Source organism: Diabrotica undecimpunctata, chromosome 3 (genome assembly GCF_040954645.1).
Source record: "Diabrotica undecimpunctata isolate CICGRU chromosome 3, icDiaUnde3, whole genome shotgun sequence".
In the NCBI taxonomy this organism is placed as follows: Eukaryota; Metazoa; Arthropoda; class Insecta; order Coleoptera; family Chrysomelidae; genus Diabrotica; species Diabrotica undecimpunctata.
In genome coordinates this window covers 30,036,036-30,058,457 of record NC_092805.1, presented here as the reverse complement: position 1 = coordinate 30,058,457, position 22,422 = coordinate 30,036,036, and the positions used below count along the sequence as shown (strand labels likewise).

Below are 22,422 nucleotides of genomic sequence, written 5' to 3'. Positions count from 1 at the left end.
ATTGGCGTCAATTTCGGTCCTAGAGTCAAACGGTGCACTTTTCTTACATAAAATTTGCTACTTGTTTTTCTCGAGGGCTCAGATTTCTTCTACATCTTACGGTTCGTGAGAAAAAGTTCCAGTTGGAGGTCTACATGTCATGCAAATTTCGTGAAAATAAAAACTTAGTATTTCGTTCCAAATTTAATTTATTTCGATTAAGCCTGACGTAGTGATTCAAAAAAATATATACATACCCCTATGAGAAAAGGCACGGTTTGGCCGGAAATTGGAAAAAACTGAAAATTTTCAATTCGATTTTTCCTTTTTTTTGCCAAACTGTGGGTAGGGGATAGAAAAACAAACACATATTTGGAATAAGCTAACCTAGTGTATATATTAACGTTAAAAGAAACAATTTCCCAAAATTGAAATTTGCCCAAAAATGTTTAAAGGGGGTACCCTTGGATTTTTTTTAAAATTCAATAATCGGGCATATTGACGTCAATTTCGGTCTAGAGTCAATACGGTGCACTTTTCTTACATAAAATTTACTACTTGTTCTTCTCAAGGGCTCAGATTTTTTCTACATCTAACGGTTCGTGAGAAAAAATTCCAGTTGGAGGTCTACATGTCATGCAAATTTCGTGAAAATAAAAACTTAGTATTTCGTTCCAAATTTAATTTATTTCGATTAAGCCTTACGTAGTGATTCAAAAAATATATACATACCCCTATGAGAAAAGGCACCGTTTGGCCGGAAATTGGAAAAAACTGAAAATTTTCAATTCGATTTTTCCTTTTTTTTTGCCAAAACTGTGGGTAGGGGATAGAAAAACAACACATATTTGGAATAAGCTAAACCTAGTGTATATATTAACGTTAAAAGAAACAATTTCCCAAAATTGAAATTTGCCCAAAAATGTTTAAAGGGGGTACCCTTGGATTTTTTTTAAAATTCAATAATCGGGCCCATATTGACGTCAATTTCGGTCCTAGAGTCAATACGGTGCACTTTTCTTACATAAAATTTACTACTTGTTCTTCTCAAGGGCTCATATTTTTTCTACATCTAACGGTTCGTGAGAAAAAATTCCAGTTGGAGGTCTACATGTCATGCAAATTTCGTGAAAATAAAAACTTAGTATTTCGTTCCAAATTTAATTTATTTCGATTAAGCCTGACGTAGTAATTCAAAAAATATATACATACCCCTATGAGAAAATGCACCGTTTGGCCGGAAATTGGAAAAAATTATATTTTTTTGTATTATTTGTTCAACATTTAAACATCCTTTAATCGGATATATTGGCGTCAATTTCGGTCCTAGAGTCAAACCGGTGCACTTTTCTTAAAATAAAATTTGCTACTTGTTTTTCTCGAGGGCTCAGATTTCTTCTACATCTTACGGTTCGTGAGAAAAAGTTCCAGTTGGAGGTCTACATGTCATGCAAATTTCGTGAAAATAAAAACTTAGTATTTCGTTCCCAAATTTAATTTATTTCGATTAAGCCTGACGTAGTGATTCAAAAAATATATACATACCCCTATGAGAAAAGGCACCGTTTGGCCGGAAATTGGAAAAAACTGAAAATTTTCAATTCGATTTTTCCTTTTTTTTTGCCAAACTGTGGGTAGGGGATAGAAAAACAACACATATTTGGAATAAGCTAAACCTAGTGTATATATTAAACGTTAAAAGAAACAATTTCCCAAAATTGAAATTTGCCCAAAAATGTTTAAAGGGGGTACCCTTGGATTTTTTTTAAAATTCAATAATCGGGCATATTGACGTCAATTTCGGTCCTAGAGTCAATACGGTGCACTTTTCTTACATAAAATTTACTACTTGTTCTTCTCAAGGGCTCAGATTTTTTCTACATCTAACGGTTCGTGAGAAAAAATTCCAGTTGGAGGTCTACATGTCATGCAAATTTCGTGAAAATAAAAACTTAGTATTTCGTTCCAAATTTAATTTATTTCGATTAAGCCTGACGTAGTAATTCAAAAAATATATACATACCCCTATGTGAAAATGCACCGTTTGGCCGGAAATTGGAAAAAATTATATTTTTTTGTATTATTTGTTCAACATTTAAACATCCTTTAATCGGATATATTGCGTCAATTTCGGTCCTAGAGTCAAACCGGTGCACTTTTCTTACATAAAAATTTGCTACTTGTTTTTCTCGAGGGCTCAGATTTCTTCTACATCTTACGGTTCGTGAGAAAAAGTTCCAGTTGGAGGTCTACATGTCATGCAAATTTCGTGAAATAAAAACTTAGTATTTCGTTCCAAATTTAATTTATTTCGATTAAGCCTGACGTAGTGATTCAAAAAATATATACATACCCCTATGAGAAAAGGCACCGTTTGGCCGGAAATTGGAAAAAACTGAAAATTTTCAATTCGATTTTTCCTTTTTTTTTTGCCAAACTGTGGGTAGGGGATAGAAAAACAACACATATTTGGAATAAGCTAAACCTAGTGTATATATTAACGTTAAAAGAACAATTTCCCAAAATTGAAATTTGCCCAAAAATGTTTAAAGGGGTACCCTTGGATTTTTTTTAAATTCAATAATCGGGCATATTGACGTCAATTTCGGTCCTAGAGTCAATACGGTGCACTTTTCTTACATAAAATTTACTACTTGTTCTTCTCAAGGGCTCAGATTTTTTTCTACAATCTAACGGTTCGTGAGAAAAAATTCCAGTTGGAGGTCTACATGTCATGCAAATTTCGTGAAAATAAAAACTTAGTATTTCGTTCCAAATTTAATTTATTTCGATTAAGCCTTACGTAGTGATTCAAAAAATATATACATACCCCTATGAGAAAAGGCACCCGTTTGGCCGGAAATTGGAAAAAACTGAAAATTTTCAATTCGATTTTTCCTTTTTTTTTGCCAAACTGTGGGTAGGGGATAGAAAAACAACACATATTTGGAATAAGCTAAACCTAGTGTATATATTATCGTTAAAAGAAACAATTTCCAAAATTGAAATTTGCCCAAAAATGTTTAAAGGGGGTACCCTTGGATTTTTTTTAAAATTCAATAATCGGGCATATTGACGTCAATTTCGGTCCTAGAGTCAATACGGTGCACTTTTCTTACATAAAATTTACTACTTGTTCTTCTCAAGGGCTCAGATTTTTTCTACATCTAACGGTTCGTGAGAAAAAATTCCAGTTGGAGGTCTACATGTCATGCAAATTTCGTGAAAATAAAAACTTAGTATTTCGTTCCAAATTTAATTTATTTCGATTAAGCCTGACGTAGTAATTCAAAAAATATATACATACCCCTATGAGAAAATGCACCGTTTGGCCGGAAATTGGAAAAAATTATATTTTTTTGTATTATTTGTTCAACATTTAAACATCCTTTAATCGGATATATTGGCGTCAATTTCGGTCCTAGAGTCAAACCGGTGCACTTTTCTTACATAAAATTTGCTACTTGTTTTTCTCGAGGGCTCAGATTTCTTCTACATCTTACGGTTCGTGAGAAAAAGTTCCAGTTGGAGGTCTACATGTCATGCAAATTTCGTGAAAATAAAAACTTAGTATTTCGTTCCAAATTTAATTTATTTCGATTAAGCCTGACGTAGTGATTCAAAAAATATATACATACCCCTATGAGAAAAGGCACCGTTTGGCCGGAAATTGGAAAAAACTGAAAATTTTCAATTCGATTTTTCCTTTTTTTTTGCCAAACTGTGGGTAGGGGATAGAAAAACAACACATATTTGGAATAAGCTAAACCTAGTGTATATATTAACGTTAAAAGAAACAATTTCCCAAAATTGAAATTTGCCCAAAAATGTTTAAAGGGGGTACCCTTGGATTTTTTTTAAAATTCAATAATCGGGCATATTGACGTCAATTTCGGTCCTAGAGTCAATACGGTGCACTTTTCTTACATAAAATTTACTACTTGTTCTTCTCAAGGGCTCAGATTTTTTCTACATCTAACGGTTCGTGAGAAAAAATTCCAGTTGGAGGTCTACATGTCATGCAAATTTCGTGAAAATAAAAACTTAGTATTTCGTTCCAAATTTAATTTATTTCGATTAAGCCTGACGTAGTAATTCAAAAAATATATACATACCCCTATGAGAAAATGCACCGTTTGGCCGGAAATTGGAAAAAAGTATATTTTTTTGTATTATTTGTTCAACATATTGTTCTGAAGCTATTTTCTTGTGGCATTTTAAATTAATTAATATTTAAATGGGAATAAGCCACAATTAAAGGTTAAAATACATTTATTGACGTTTCAATTTCCACTTCGGAAATCGTTCTCAAAATACAAACATTAGTAAATTAATTTACTAATGTTTGTATTTTGAGAACGATTTCCGAAGTGGAAATTGAAACGTCAATAAATGTATTTTAACCTTTAATTGTGGCTTATTCCCATTTAAATATTAATTTATTTGTTCAACATTTAAACATCCTTTAATCGGATATATTGGCGTCAATTTCGGTCCTTTAGTCAAACCGGTGCACTTTTCTTACATAAAATTTGCTACTTGTTTTTCTCAAGGGTTCAGATTTCTTCTACATCTTACGGTTCGTGAGAAAAAGTTCCAGTTGGAGGTCTACATGTCCTGCAAATTTCGTGAAAATAAAAACTTATAATTCGTTCCAAATTTAATTTATTTCGATTAAGCCTGACGTAGTGATTCAAAAAATATATACATACCCCTATGAGAAAAGGCACCGTTTGACCGGAAATTGGAAAAACCTGAAAATTTTCAATTCGATTTTTCCATTTTTTTGCCAAACTGTGGGTAGGGGATAGAAAAACAACACATATATGGAATAAGCTAGACCTAGTGTATATATTAACGTTAAAAGAAACAATTTCCCAAAATCGAAATTTGCCCAAAAATGTTTAAAGGGGGTACCCTTGGATTTTTTTCAAAATTCAATAATCGGGCATATTGACGTCAATTTCGGTCGTAGAGTCAATCCGGTGCACTTTTCTTACATAAAATTTGCAACTTGTTCTTCTCAATGGCTCAGATTTTTTCTACATCTAACGGTTCGTGAGAAAAAATTCCAGTTGGAGGTCTACATATCATGCAAATTTCGTGAAAATAATAACTTAGTATTTCGTTCCAAATTTAATTTATTTCGATTAAGCCTGACGTAGTGATTCAAAAAATATATACATACCCCTATGAGAAATGCACCGTTTGGCCAGAAATTGGAAAAAACTATAATTTTTTGTATTATTTGTTCATCATTTAAACATCCTTTAATCGGATATATTGGCGTCAATTTCGGTCCTAGAGTCAAACTGGTGCACTTTTCTTACATAAAATTTGCTACTTGTTTTTCTCAAGGGCTCAGATTTCTTCTACATCTTACGGTTCGTGAGAAAAGTTCCAGTTGGAGGTCTACATGTCCTGCAAATTTCGTGAAAATAAAAACTTAGTATTTCGTTCCAAATTTAATTTATTTCGATTAAGCCTGACGTAGTGATTCAAAAAATATATACATACCCCTATGAGAAAATGCACCGTTTGGCCGGAAATTGGAAAAAACTATAATTTTTTGTATTATTTGTTTATCATTTAAACATCCTTTAATCGGATATATTGGCGTCAATTTCGGTCCTAGAGTCAAACCGGTGCACTTTTCTTACATAAAAGTTGCTACTTGTTCTTCTCAAGGGCTCAGATTTTTTCTACATCTTACGGTTCGTGAGAAAAAATTCCAGTTGGAGGTCTACATGTCCTGCAAATTTCGTGAAAATAAAAATTAGTATTTCGTTTCAAATTTAAATTATTTCGATTAAGCCTGACGTAGTGATTCAAAAAATATATATACCCCTATGAGAAAATGCACCGTTTGGCCGGAAATTGGAAAAAACTATAATTTTTTGTATTATTTGTTCAACATTATTGGCGTCAATTTCGGTCCTAGAGTCAAACCGGTGCACTTTTCTTACATAAAATTTGCTACTTGTTCTTCTCAAGGGCTCAGATTTTTTCTACATCTTACGGTTCGTGAGAAAAAATTCCAGTTGGAGGTCTACATGTCCTGCAAATTTCGTGAAAATAAAAGTTAGTATTTCGTTCCAAATTTAAATTATTTCGATTAAGCCTGACGTAGTGATTCAAAAAATATATACATACCCCTATGAGAAAAGGCACCGTTTGGCCGGAAATTGAAAAAAAACTGAAAATTTTCAATTCGATTTTCCCATTTTTTTGCCAAACTGTGGGTAGGGGATAGAAAAACAACACATATTTGGAATAAGCTAGACCTAGTGTATATATTAACGTTAAAAGAAACAATTTCCCAAAATTGAAATTTGCCCAAAAATGTTTAAAGGAGGTACCCTTGGATTTTTTTCAAAAATCAAAAATCTGGCATATTGACGTTAATTTCGGTCCTAGAGTCGAACCGGTGCACTTTTCTTACATAAAAGTTGCTACTTGTTCTTCTCAAGGGCTCAGATTTTTTCTACATCTAACGGTTCGTGAGAAAAAATTCCAGTTGGAGGTCTACATGTCCTGCAAATTTCGTGAAGATAAAAATTAGTATTTCATTCCAAAGTCATGAAATTATGAGGCATTCATCAATGTCCGAGGGATATTCGGCGGATAATTTTTCGAAAAAAAAAATCATAACTCAACATAACGAAACATTTATTTATTAAAAGTACAGTTTTAGTGAAAGTACAATTATTAAAATTTAAGTTAACATTAGATTCGTTGCTGTTCTCTACTATAGAAGATCTGTAAATTTATTTGGATGATTCTGAAGCTATTTTCTTGTGGCATTTTAAATTAATTTATATTTAAATGGGAATAAGCCACAATTAAAGGTTAAAATACATTTATTGACGTTTCAATTTCCACTTCGGAAATCGTTCTCAAAATACAAACATTAGTAAATTAATTTACTAATGTTTGTATTTTGAGAACGATTTCCGAAGTGGAAATTGAAACGTCAATAAATGTATTTTAACCTTTAATTGTGGCTTATTCCCATTTAAATATTAATTTATTTGTTCAACATTTAAACATCCTTTAATCGGATATATTGGCGTCAATTTCGGTCCTAGAGTCAAACCGGTGCACTTTTCTTACATAAAATTTGCTACTTGTTTTTCTCAAGGGCTCAGATTTCTTCTACATCTTACGGTTCGTGAGAAAAAGTTCCAGTTGGAGGTCTACATGTCCTGCAAATTTCGTGAAAATAAAAACTTAGTATTTCGTTCCAAATTTAATTTATTTCGATTAAGCCTGACGTAGTGATTCAAAAAATATATACATACCCCTATGAGAAAAGGCACCGTTTGGCCGGAAATTGGAAAAACCTGAAAATTTTCAATTCGATTTTTCCATTTTTTTGCCAAACTGTGGGTAGGGGATAGAAAAACAACACATATATGGAATAAGCTAGACCTAGTGTATATATTAACGTTAAAAGAAACAATTTCCCAAAATTGAAATTTGCCCAAAAATGTTTAAAGGAGGTACCCTTGGATTTTTTTCAAAAATCAAAAATCGGGCATATTGACGTTAATTTCGGTCCTAGAGTCGAACCGGTGCACTTTTCTTACATAAAAGTTGCTACTTGTTCTTCTCAAGGGCTCAGATTTTTTCTACATCTAACGGTTCGTGAGAAAAAATTCCAGTTGGAGGTCTACATGTCCTGCAAATTTCGTGAAGATAAAAATTAGTATTTCATTCCAAAGTCATGAAATTATGAGGCATTCATCAATGTCCGAGGGATATTCGGCGGATAATTTTTCGAAAAAAAAATCATAACTCAACATAACGAAACATTTATTTATTAAAAGTACAGTTTTAGTGAAAGTACAATTATTAAAATTTAAGTTAACATTAGATTCGTTGCTGTTCTCTACTATAGAAGATCTGTAAATTTATTTGGATGATTCTGAAGCTATTTTCTTGTGGCATTTTAAATTAATTTATATTTAAATGGGAATAAGCCACAATTAAAGGTTAAAATACGTTTATTGACGTTTCAATTTCCACTTTGGAAATCATTCTCAAAATACAAACATTAGTAATTTTTTTTTTTTACTAAATTTGTTTAATTTACTAATGTTTGTATTTTGAGAAACTGTTCCACATGACACAAAATGACGAAATTTGAATGGTTGTTAGAACAGTCGAAAAATTATCCCCAAAATTGTATCAAAGTTTGTCATGCCATTATTTGTGTTGCAGATTAAGACATGATAGTGGAAGCTATAGACACCATCAGCAGAGAGAACAAGAACCGAAGGACGAATACGCTGGTCTTATGACGATGAGAGAAAAACAATGGTTGTTAAATATTCAAATGCTGCAGTTGAATACCGGCACGCCATATTTTGATGATTACTATTACACAGTAAGTGTTCTCGGTTCTTTTATACTTTTTTCTTCAAAAATTTTATTATTCGACCTTGCTTTGTCTTTATGTAATTGTATTAATTTTTAAGTTTATAGTAATAGGTATAGTCGGTTAACTCAGCTTGGGAATATTTTGACAGACTCATCGGAAACCTACAACACAAAAATTCCTACCACACCTTATTAATAGCTGTAATAAATTTACTGTTACAGACTTTTTTAATTAATAAAAGAAGAATAATCATAAGTAGTGGAAGTTATGACGGGTATTTCTTTTAGACAACAGACTCAGTAAAAGTCAGGTTTAATTTAAATAAAAATGTATTCTAAATAAATTAAATAACAAAATAAAGTTGTATCAGAGATAATATTTTGTACAGAATGATTCAAGCGATAATCCGACGGACGGCTGTATCGACGACTCGATGTTCCACTGTTTAATACCTGCGAAGAATAAAATATAATTAATGTCATCAAATCTAAGCGGTAACTACGGTGTAGTTACCGGAATAGAGATGGAACGGGCCAATCAACACTCGGACAGCGACTAATCAGTGCTTAGTCACCGGAAAGAATAGGTCTGTCTCAGATCAATACTCCAAGACCGGGTACGGAACTTCCACTAGATCAACACTCTAGCAGAAGCGGCTGGCCTTCAGTCAATACCCTAGAGCCGGTGGAGTTGTTATCAGATCAATATTCTAACTGTACTCCGGACGGTTGGCCTCTAGTTAAAAATCAGAGGCCCGGTGGAGTTACCACGAGAACAGAACTCTAACGGAACTCGACTACTCGACTCTCTCTTGTAGAGTACGCTGTTTTATATCGTCGTAGGCCTTCCATCTCCTCTGCGCCTGTCGATGGAGGAGGAACTTTTGGTGGGAGTGCGTGTGTACGAAGCGCTGACGGGACGGAGGCGATGCACATCGTTACAAAGTGTATATTCATTAATTTTGATTACAAACTTTTTATTTTCAAATACTAATCTATAAATGTCTAAATATTCAAAAATATAATTGAGGCGGTGGCTAGAATAAGGGCCTATAGACCTATGGGTCCTTCTCTCGGAGAACACAGAATTGAACTCTTTATGTTGTTCTCTGTCAGTCTACCAATTTTTTCTACGAAATTACGGTTTTTACGTTGGTAGAACACTTTTTTTAGTGAAGTGTTGGCACAGCTGAGAAAGATTTGTGTCTTTAAATCGACTCTGTTTTGGTGAATTTCTGTCAATGTGATTGAGGTTATGTTATATTTTAAACTGTAAGTTTAAGTGTATTTTAAATCAATGGCTAGTCGTAAAGCTATTTTAGATAAGACGGTGTTAACAGGTGCCAAAAAGAAAATTGTTCAGAAAGACCATTGGAAAGAAAACGTGGCAAAATCTAAGAGACCGAGTGGACAGGAGTATGTGTCAAAATTTAGGGAAAAACTGTACAGAGCAAGTTTAAATGTTTTGCAAAGATAACTTCGCAAGATCAAAAGCGTTTATTCGACTCTTGTTATGATAATGGTTTAAAAAAAGAACAAGACACTCTTCTAGCAGGTTGTGTGGCATTTGGGAGCCTTCAGAAAGGTATAGAAAGATAGAAAATCCCAAAATTAACAGACAGTATCACTGGAAATACAAGCTTAAAAACTTCTGGTTGTGATTGTGCATGTGCCCGTGCGCCATTCCTTTTTTGTTGACTTACATCAAGTGGGAGTTAAGCGTGTAAGAATATTACAGAAAAAAATTGTTTAGAAAACTTCACTTGATGAAAAACGTGGAAAACACAGAAACCAAAAAAAAATTTCAGATGATGTTTATTCTGTGCCTTTAGAACATTCAAAATCTATTCCACATAAACCAAGTCATTACACACCTGGAAAAACAAACAGATTGTACTTCGACAACCCAGACCTAACGATTAAGAACATTTTTAAACAGCTTCAAAAGTTGTTTGAAGACACTACTGGGAATAATCTTACCATGAAATACAAGGCCTATTTTAAGTTTTTCAGAGAAACTAATACGTTCAAAAAACTGAGACTGACATATGTGATTATTGTCGTGAGTGTGAAATCAAAATCAGCCGTACACAGTTTGGTTTTCGGAATGCAGTGGGTACGAGAGAGGCTCTCTTTAGCATACAAGTGCTAGTGCATTTCAACGATGTAGAGTGATGTGAATTGCGATATTTATGCATGCTTCATTGATTACCATAAAGCATTTGATACGGTAAAACACGACAAGCTGGTGGAGATATTAACAAATCTTGGAATAAACAGCTGTGATCTAAGAATTATTAGCGATCTTTACTGGAATTAAACATCGTCTATCCTTACAGAGGCAGGAGAATCCGATGATATCAAAATCAAACGGGGGGTCCGACTAACCATGGGTAACACACTAAATTTTTGGGTGTTGATACAGCAACACTGGCGCAGCTTATTGTATCAACACTATTGTGTCATATAACACAGTAAGCCATTGACACTACTTGAAAGTTTTAAACCTTCCCTAATGCGTATGTCATCAATGGAGAGTTATTGCAAACACAGATTTTATTCTTTTATTTTGACGAATGACATTAAATTTTTGTATATATAAAAATAATCTATACACTATAAATTGTATTTGTTACCTATCATAGGATCCTATAATAAAAATTAAAATAAGATCGTTGAAAAGAGTAAAACATTGAATTTAATTATTTTCTCATTTAAAGAATAGGTACTATAACCCATAATACTCGTACAATATGAAAGTGCAATTATTAGAAGTAGCTATTTTAGTAGTTGTTAAATACTTTTACATATTATGGGTATATAAAATAGGGAATTTATGGACTATGGATTATTAGGAAATAGTGGATATTAAGTTCTCAACTACCATTGTAGAATCTTCAGCAGTTCGAAGTGCTGTATAATCTATCATAAATTGCGTCAAGAATTCTGAATGACAGAGGTTTTGGTATTTTAAAGAGATTTAACATTTTAACGTGTGGGATGAGATGTAAGTTACCTTTTGTTCAAAGAATTATACCTAACAGGTTGTTCAGATTTACATAACATTGTAGTTAATACAATGGAAATACTGGCAAATGAGGGTGCTGTTGATATTTGCGTGTAGTACTTTTGATAATCCTTTATGTGGGATATCTATTAAATGGAATACCTAAGTACTCTATTCCACAATATCTGAAGCATGATATTTGTGCATAAAAATTTATTGAAATTAGATACACATTATACATCTGTAATGAAAATGTCAAATATATTAAATTTAATAAATGGGTTACAAAGATATTCTATGTCTGATCTGTGATTATTAAACACTTTAAAATTATTTAGTAATTACTTATATTTAAATTTATTTTTACAAACTTTTGTAATATCTCAAGCTTCAATAAAAATGTTCTTTTTAAAATTGATTTGGGTCAAAACATTAATAATCTATATCTGAGTATAAACTTTTATTTGGGATCAATTCAAGTGAGTGGCCCATAAAAAATAATCTAAATAAAGAGACTGGTTATATCCTTACAGAACGACAATATTTTGCTAAACCATCGAAAGAAGGACAGATATTGTAAAAACAGATGAAGAAGCTGTAACATCTGTTTTGCATTCACTTAATAGTTGTGCGAGACTCTGACCGAGAGTTGATCTTTTCACAAATAAAACCTTTTTGAGAACAAAGGACACAAAGCAAAGGATCATACTGTCTCTTTTTGTTGTATCTTGTATCAAATCGCACTATTGCAGTGAATTGCCTTGCTCGGGAACACTCGGGGTGTTACGATGGTGTTACTGTGTCATGACACTTTATTGTCGCGGTGTCAATACACATGACGCACCGTAAAGTATCAGCACAAAAGTGTCATACCACACAGTGTTACACATGACTAGGTCCGACACGGATGGATACTATCACCCCTGCTGTTTAACATATAATCTGAGGAAATCTTTCAAGAAGCAGTAGAAGATGTTGAAGCTGGAATTCGAATTAACGGAGAATTAATCAATAACATCAGATACGCGGATGACACGGTGGTACACGGAGTTAATAAATAGAATCACAGAAGTGAGTCAGAGAAGACTTCCACTGAACATTAAGAAAACAAAATGTATGATGATCTCTAAGAAGGAACAACAAATTGAAAGAATCAGTATGAATGGTCAACCAATAGAATGAGTAAAAACATACATCTACCTTGGTACGAACGTCAATGAAAATTGGGATCATTCAGGTTACTACGATGTTATATCTTTCCTATACTGTTGTACGGAGTTGAGTCGTGGACTCTCACAGACGCTACCTGTAAGCAAATTGAGGCTTTCTGGGAACGTGTAGTTTAATTGATTTAAATAGCTTCTAATCCTTGCGTAGAAAGGTTTGGCAGTTCTTGGCTTATTTATGAAGAGATTTGGGAACTTTTCTGTAAAACAATTGTGAATAGTAGGGTTTTTTGGGTTAGACTTGATTTTTGCGGCGTATGCTACGCTTAAATAAAGTCTTCTGTCGTCTAAGGACGGTTCACCAACTTCACAATAAATACTTACGATTGGTGTTGTGCGAAAAGCTCCATATATTATACGTAAAGATAGGTTGTGAAGACTGTCAAGTTTTTTAGCAGTGTCTTAGTGGCTGTAGAATACACACTAGATCCATAATCTAATTTTGATCTGATTAATGTTCTGTATAACATTAAAAGTGTTTGGCGATTCACACCCCATTCTTTATTGGCCATAGTTTTTAGAAGATTTAATCGCTAAAAAAAAAATAAAAAAAAAAATTATCTTACAAATTACCCTTTCTTTGTTTTAAGATCTTTAAGGAGAGGAAATTGAAAGGTAACAACAAAGAAAACTCTAACGAAAGAAACGTACATCATAAAAGGCAACACAGGAACAGTGATAGGCAAGAAAATGCAAATACACTAACACCACGGGTCTATACGCCTTTGCAATTTGAAAATTCGTTAGGCAAGTTACAGGTGAGTACCTATTTTGGATATAAATTAAAATATTTAAAATTATCAATCTATATATAGATTTTATTACATGCAATCGTAAACATTTTGTAACATATTTACTTGCATATTATTTCATACACGTGCTTTGGGTGAAAATTCACCAGAGAATCGATTAGTTTTTATAGTCGTGAACATTTTATGGCATGCATCACTTTACTAAGATATATAGAAATTGTTATTTGCGCTCAAATTATTTTATTAACTCAAGAAATTGTACATTTCTGTTAAAAATTTAGTATTAATCGTTTAGTCATGAATTTGAGACTTAATTCAAACTGGATATATAATATGTATAAATTTTATATTATAGAAGTAACTTTAACATGTTATATATATATATATATATATATATATATATATATATATATATATATATATATATATATATATATATATATATATATATATATATTTATATATATATATATATATATATATATATATATATATATATATATATATACTGGGTAATTGATTAGTGCGAGGAAGCTCAGTAAATCTGTTATAGTAAAAATTACAAAAAAAAGTTATTGACAAAAATTGTAGGCAGTTTTAAACTCCACATTTTAAAATTAGTTACAATCTTACAGGGTGTTCCATAAGATGGTGGCAGACCAGACTTATGTTTTTTTTTAAATGGGACACCCTGTATTTTATTCTAAATTTGAAATCTGCTTCACTTTCACATCACAACAATGTAAAGTTTTATTATGTTATACCGGGTATTTAAAAAGTTATAACCAATATTACCTGAAAATCGTATCAAGTTCTCCCTGTATAATTAAAAAGGAGTATAGGAACATTGATCTATTGCAAGCATAGTTTTTTAATAATTGTTAAAAATTATAAAACATTCGTTTTCATAATATTCGTTAAATCAAATACAGGGTAAATCAAAATGCAAGTACATTATTTTCTTGGTAATTTTATATCACTATAAAAATTTATTTATAGTGGTATTTTATATCACTATCGAAAAGTACTAATATCGTACTTCAAATTTTATGAAGTACTCCCTATACCTAAAGTTATCAGTTTTCTAGATATTTTTATTTTTCTATCAAAGTATTAATTTGGTAGATATTTTATATATATATATATATATATATATATATATATATATATATATATATATATATATATAAGCGGGGATCCTACAGCTTCTGCCGCTTCCCGCATTTCGATCGCCATCTTTTTCTATCTCTCCAGGTGGCTTCATCAATGGCTCTGTCTTTCATGGTTTCCATAACACCTTGTATCCAAGACTTGGCTGGTCTTCCTCGTTTCCTTCTATTACTTGGATTGTATTCCATAGCTCTTTTTGGCCATCTGTTGTCGTCCATCCTCTGTACGTGTCCATACCATATTAACTGTCTAGTTTCTATTCTTTCAGAAGTTGTATGTACTCTATCTGTTTTTCTTCTAATTTCAGAATTAGGTATACGTTCTACTCTTGATATACGGCAAGCTCTTCTTAGGTAGTCCATTTCAACCGTGTCAACTTTTTTCTTTCCTTTTACTGTCATTTGCCAACATTCTGCTCCATATGTAAGAATGGGCTCTACAATTACTTTGTAGATAGTCATTTTAGTTCTCATAGTAGCTTTGTTGGACCAAAGTATCGAATTCAGAATTTGAACACTCTTCCTGCCTTGTTGCACTCTATAGTCTATATCTCGTTCCGTTGTTCCTTTACTGCAGATAATACTTCCCAAATATTTGTATTCGTAGCACCTTTTCATTTGTCTAATTTCCAAATCCGGGTCTTCGTCTTCACTGCCTATTCGCATATATTCTGTTTTAGACATATTCATACTCATCCCCCATTTTTCGTATTCATCTTTGAGCTTTCTAAGCATATAATCTGCATCTTCTTCACAGCTTGCAATTAGTACTTGATCATCTGCAAAGAACAGCGTTGTCAGATAATGGTTGTTAAGCTTCAACCCCATTCCCGCACATTTTTGTCTCCACTGGTGCAGTGCTTCTTGGATATATATTTTGAATAGGGTGGGGGAAAGACAACATCCTTGTCTCAAGCCTTTCGTTACTGTAAATACCCTTGAGAAAGTATTTCCTGTTTTTACAGTGCTTTGAGGACATTTATAGATGTTCAGTATTGCTTTTAGATATGTTTTACTAAGGTCCGTTTTCGTCAAGACACTAAATAAGAGTTTTAAAGGAACTGTATCATAAGCCTTCTCCAGATCTATAAATACCAGATGCGTAGGGAGGTTTCGAGCTGTTCGTTTTTCAATTACTTGTTGAAGGGTAAATGTGTTGTCCACGCACGATCTTCCTGCTCTGAAGCCGCTTTGTTCTTCAATTTCTTTATACTCCTCTTCTATTCTTCTTTTCAATATACGACCATATAACCTTCCCAGCGAGCTAGTTACGCTAATGCCTCTATAATTTCCGCATTCTTTTCTGTCTCCCTTTTTATAAATGGGGCTAATGTGGGCCAAATTCCAATCGTCTGGAATCGTTTGGCCTTCAATTAAGCATTTATTAAAAATATTCACTAAGCTTTCCAAAAGAGCATCCGGTCCATGTTTCACCAACTCGATGGGAATGTCTCCAGGCCCGGGTGTTTTTCCATTTTTCATTTGTTTCAATTCTTTTTTCAGTTCTTCTTTGTTTATCTTATGCACCTCTGAGTTTTCTGTCATTGAGATATGGTCAGGTCTTTCCATAAATTCGTGCCTACTTTCTGTTAATAGCGTTTCGTAATATTTTTCCCACTTTTTATTTTGAATCAGGTTTATATTTCCCTCATCTTTTCTTTCTTTTCTAATACTTTTTATGAATTTCCAAGCTTGTGTCACTTTGGTTCCTCCTAAACATCGGTCCATCTCTTCGCATTTCTCTTCCCACATTTCGTTTTTTCTTTTAGTGACTTAATTCTTTGCTTCCCTGTTGAGTCTGCTGTAAATTCTGTGGTCTTCTGAGTCTTTCGTGGATAGCCATGTTTGATAAGCTTTTTTTTTGTCTTTAATTAATTTTCCTACTTCTTCGTTCCACCACTCAGGATTTTTTCTTTTGTCAGCTTCTTCGTACCCCAATGCCTCTTTGGCCGCCTGATGAATGCAATTTTTTATATCTTGATATTCTTTTTCGGCTGTTTCTCTTCGAGTTAAGTGAGTTAGTTTTGAGGCTAGTCTAAGTTTGTAGAGGAATTGTACTGATTCTTGTTTGAGGCTATCAATATTATATCTTATCTTTGTGGAAGCTGCTACCTTCTCCTGTTCAATTTTGTTCTTGTTTACTTTCCTGTAGTGTATGGTTATTTTTGCGACCACCATATAGTGGTCAGATCCGCATTCGGCACCACGATACACCCTTACGTCATTTGTTTGGAGCCTTTTGTTTTCTGGTTGGATGAGATAGTCGATTATAGATTTTATCTTTTTCTTTGGTTGTTCCCAGGTAAATTTATGTATATCTTTGTGCTGATAAAATCCATTCATTATTTTAAGCTGTAATGTTTCACAAAGATCAATGAGTCGCTCTCCGTTGTTGTTTATTTTGTCTTCACCATATCTTCCTACCACATTGTCTTGTAATTTTTTGCCTACCCGAGCATTGAAATCTCCTAATAGGCATATTTCTTTGGATCGGTTTACATGGGTCAACACGTTAAGCAATTTGTCATAGAATTCATCGTTAACTTTTGTATCAGGATCGTCACTAGGAGCATATACTCCTATTATAACTATCGTCTCCCCATGTTTCTCAAGATCCATCATAATGATCTGCTCGTCTATCTCTTCCCAACTCTTGATATTGTTTTTGAGTTTTGTATGCACGGCTATAGACACACCTCTTTTTGCTCTTAATGATTTTTCAACTCCACTGTATAAATGAATATAGTCGTTCTTGATTTCATTTCCCTTTCCTTTCTTTTTTGTTTCTGTAAGAACGCATATGTCTATTTGTTGTCGTTCTAATTCTTGAAAAACTTCAGTTTCCTTGGTTCTTAGACCTTGTACATTCCATGTGGCCAATCTCATAGTCCTTTTTCGTAGCAGTCGTCGTCTTTTGTTTCCGTCCTTATTCCGAGGCTCTTGATCGAAATTTTTAGCAAATAACTTTTTTCTAGAAGAAGGGGTGCTGGCCCATCGTTCAAACCCCCAGACTTGGAGGACCAGGATTTGTGAAGAGTATGTAGTAGGAGTAAATGTAGTGACCCGTCTGCCCTCGGAAACCTAATAGCCATTCGGGATCGGAAAAAAACGAGAGTTAGCCAAGAGAGGCTGATAGGAAAGATTAAAGACATTTTACTCCAGACAAGTTAAAACAGAGTAAAATGTGAAGGCCCTTATGATCCGCCAGGTGCGTTTCATAAGCGTATGAGTATTGATACAATTTGTGTTCCCGCTCACACCTCGGGGTGTTGACTACAGACTGTATGGCTCGTCCAGCATGCCATAGCATGGAGGATAGGGTACACGTCATTTATACAATGTAGATACCCCAGCTCCATGGCCTGACTTTTAGATATTTTAACGTTTACCAATAATTATTGTGATTTGGCCATGATTGATTTGTCAGAAACTGACAATTTGACATTATTGTTTATTAATTCAGTATTGGGGTACACCGTAAATTAGCAACAATTATTATTTCAAGATTTCCATATTCCAAAATTTTGCAAAAATATAATACAGTTTTCAGGCCACCCCTTAAAGTCAGGCCACACGCTGTGCAAGAATGTGTATGACATGTTGCGTTTGGTCATATTGATGTTTCTGATATTTGACAATATTTGAATTGCCAAAATTTTTATTTTGTGATTTATTGTTTAAAAAACAATAAAGTTGATTAAAAATGCATTCACTTGAGGAGAAAGTAGCAATAATAAAAATGTTTTATTCAGGCAATCGTGCGCGAATTGTCAGTTCTTTATTTAGCGTAAGATATCGCAATAAACCAATTCCAAGTCAGTCAACAATTTAAAGGATTTTACAAAATTTTGAAAATACTGGGACCGTGATTTCCAATTGTACATGTACAAACAATATTGCTGAGTTACCAAGAAATTTAGAAAATCAAAATTAAATAAATGTATTAATAGCAGTTGTAGAAAATCCTGAAATAAGTTCTCGGACCATTGCAGACCGGTTTAATATTCATAATTCCACGGTCTTAAAAATTTTGAAAATGCATAATTTCCGTTCATTTAAATTTCAATGTCATTAAAAACTAAGAGAAGGAGATGTTGAGTGACGAGCGGAATTTTTGTTATGAAATTTTAGAGAGGGCTAATGCAGAGAGACAATTAAAAAAAACATTTTGTTTAGTGATGAATGTACATTTACATTCAATAATAAACCAAATGTTCAAAATTAAAGGATTTGGTCGACAGGAAAGCCTGAGGATATTATTGAAAGCCATACCCAATATCGTCGAAAAATAAATGTCTCGTTAGGAATATTTAAACACAATATTATTGGACCATTTTTTTTCTATGAGCAAAATTTAAATTCAAAAATTTTTTTAGACTTTCTACAAGAAGAGATTTTACCCAGACTTGCAGAAATAGCTCCTGACTGAATAGTTACCTGACTGTAACATTAAGTGGCACCCGAGATCGGAAGATCTAGCTCCAAACGATTATTTTATCTAAAATCAAAAATTAATTCTGACCAAAAATTTACAGATATAGAAGCATTAAAATTAAAAATGCGAATTATTGAAGAGTGTGCAAAAATAACGCCACGTGTTCTGGCTAATGTTGTACCAAATTCATTTAACAGAAAAGTAGCGGTCAACAAATGCAAGCACAGAACACGCGAAATCTGAAAAAATATATTATATTTTTGCAAAATTTTGGATTACGCTTAGTTCGTAGAACAATTTTAACACTTGTTTTTAATGCAGATTTCACTCCTCTATAAAAAGTTTCTTAATAACTTTTGATGTAAAATAATTAGGGAAGCAGGAATTCAACAATTTAGAATTTCCCATTGAGGTTCCTATGGCCCGTTTGGCGATTCACCACCCGGTATATATATATATATATATATATATATATATATATATATATATATATATATATACAGTATACTCCCTCTATAACGAACACGGTTATTACGAGGTTTCGCTTATAACGAGGTACATTAGATGTCCCGTGAAATTTCTATTGAACTATAACCCTCTATAGCGAGGTAAATTTGCTTATAACGAGAAAAAATAAGATTGAAAAACGTGTTTTTTACGTTTTGGCCCGGCCGTAGCTATAAATAAATACCCTTTTTAACTGCGGGCCGCCCGCAATAAACTTCTTACAATTTATGATTCTTAGTCGGAAATGTAAAATTTATGATTTATAAGTGTCATTGTACGGGGTTGACCATTCACACCTAATAATATGGGTCCTAATAGACAAGATGTGGAAAGTGTTTTAAAGGTTGTCAGAAACTTTATCCAAGGACAAAACACAAATGAAGAAGCATAAAACTGTTTCACATCTTTAGAAAATATGATAGATAGAATACTGGACAATTTAAAGCAGCCAAAAATGACAAAATAACTTTATACGCTTTATACATATTTAAAGAATACAGATTTTTTGTTTTAACGTATATCATTGACAGTAAAAGTAAACAACTCTTTTTTGTTTTAATGCGTTTCATTGACAATAAAAGTAAACAACTTTGTTTTAAAAATGCCATTCAAACAATATTTATTGGCATCTTATATTGCTCCGGATGGCTTCACTATAGAAAGTTAATGTTTTAGAAAACTACATATTCATATGTATGCACAGTATTATTGTTGTTGGATATAACGAGATCCGCTTATAACGAGGTAATTAGTCTGCCATTTCAGTTCTCGTTATAGAGGGAGTCTACTGTATATATATATATATATATATATATATATATATATATATATATATATATATATATATTAAGTTACACATGTGTTAGACATATGTATATAAAATAAGCTAGAAATGGTTAACTAATCATATATTTTCAGTGTGGGTCGGTCACGGCTCCTCGAAAAATCATCGACATGGACATCGTTACTCCTGACAAAGAAACTGACAGTCCTCAGGTACCGAGGGACACAAGGAAGACGAAGCAGCTGTTGTTAGAACTGGAAGCATTGTACGCGTTACTGCTTAAGGCGGAAGATATCAATAATCCTTTGTATATAAGCAATATGGATAAGTTAAGAGAAATGAAGCAGAAACAAAGGTAAGTAACACACTTCTTTCTATTGTGGCGGTCTTCATCTCTTAAATTTCTTTCCGACATCGTCTTAGAGATGCCCTTCATCCATGTGGTTGCTAGTCTTCCTTTTTTTTTTCGTTTTTCTGTGGGGTTCTTTTCTAAATCCTTTTGGGATTCTTCTTCCCTCCGTTCGTCTTACGTACCCGTATCATACTAGCTGTTGTCTTTCGATGTCATCTACGATTATTCTTTTCTATTCTATTCTATTCCCATTTGTTCTCTGATGTAGTCGTTCCTTATGTATTCTAATCTAGATCTTCTTGCTGATCTTCTTCAAAAATCCATCTCAGTGGCTAGTTTAGCGTTGTACTTCTTGGTTAATTGCCAGACTTCAGCTTCATAGATTAATACTGGATTTAATATTGTGTTGTAAATTCGTTTTTCATTTTCTGTTCTTACTTTTTTTGCCACCGTACCGAATTCAAGACTCCCTATCACCTGTCTTCCCTCTACTATCCTTTCTTTAATATTTTCTTCTTTTCGTCAGGTACTCGTGAGTGTTGTTCCCATATATATATATATATATATATATATATATATATATATATATATATATATATATATATATGCTGTCACTATTTTTCCGGGTTTGACTCCGCGTTGTAAAATGCTGGTTTTCTTGAAAACCATTGTTTTGGCGACGTTTCGGCAAGATCTCACTTGCCATTCTCAAGCCTGGTGGATCTACTTCTCGTCGTTACTCGATTAGTACTGGTACTATAACAGTACTAATCGAGTAACGACGAGAAGTAGATCCACCAGGCTTGAGAATGGCAAGTGAGACCTTGCCGAAACGTCGCCAAAACAATGGTTTTCAAGAAAACCAGCATTTTACAACATATATATATATATATATATATATATATATATATATATATATATATATATATATATATATATATATATTCATTTCAGCTTGCAATTATCTCCTGTTCCAGGTTCACGCTCTCCGTTTCTTTCCTTCCTACGCATTTGGGTTTTTTTTTTGGTATTTACCCCCTATTATTTCTTCTTTTTTACTCCGCCTAATTTACTCTAATCAGAATCATAGTCTTGATCATCATATTGTTACTCAATATCACTGGATGTGTCGTGATCGCTTATTTCCTTAAAATTCGTTTCTTTAGTTAAGTAGTTAAAAATTAATAATATCAAGTTAAAATGTTTTTTTCCTTTTATGAAATCTCACAAAAACTATAACGGTACAACTACCCTCGGGTCCCGCGGACCCAAAATCAGTTCAGGTTCGTTAAAGTACGCTTAAATCTCAATGGCGATGGGTCCACAGGACCGGAGGGTATCCGTTACGGGTTTAAATTCATTTTGAGAAGCAGACACGCATTTTACAGTAAAAATAATACAAAAATTTACGTTTGTTAATCTTGCCGTATAAATGATAAAATGGTAACTAAATGAAAATCTGATAGAAATCTTTATCGGTAGTGGATGTTCATAGGAACTGTAAAAAAAACTTCAGCCTTAATGTAGTACAAATGATTTTACATATTGTTTAATTTACGTTTTAATTATGAAACCTACACCGTTTCCGTGTCGGGGATCTTGTTGAGTGTGTATTGTGATTCTGTATTACTTGAGTAGTATAGTGCAGGGTTTTGTATATTGCATGGTCCTATGTTTGTTATTGTCTCACTTATCACACTGCATGTGCAAAAGTTCCAAAACGATTAATTTTTAAACATGGTATTTTTAATAATTAAAGTTTAAATCATAATTAAATAACTAATTGGAGGTCGGATTTAAGTGCTAATGCTTTTTATTTTACCGGTAAA

General features: G+C 33.0%; 1 protein-coding gene across 1 annotated transcript in view; it reads left to right on the top strand.

The window, feature by feature from the left end:
- LOC140436612 (uncharacterized) overlaps positions 1-22,422 on the top strand; it is a 124,729-nt gene that overhangs the window by 81,977 nt on the left and 20,330 nt on the right. Inside the window, exons 7-9 of the mRNA XM_072525576.1 lie at positions 8,203-8,368; positions 13,185-13,352; positions 20,376-20,596. Coding sequence (XP_072381677.1) covers positions 8,203-8,368; positions 13,185-13,352; positions 20,376-20,596 — 555 coding nt within the window. The remainder of the gene's footprint in view (positions 1-8,202; positions 8,369-13,184; positions 13,353-20,375; positions 20,597-22,422) is intronic.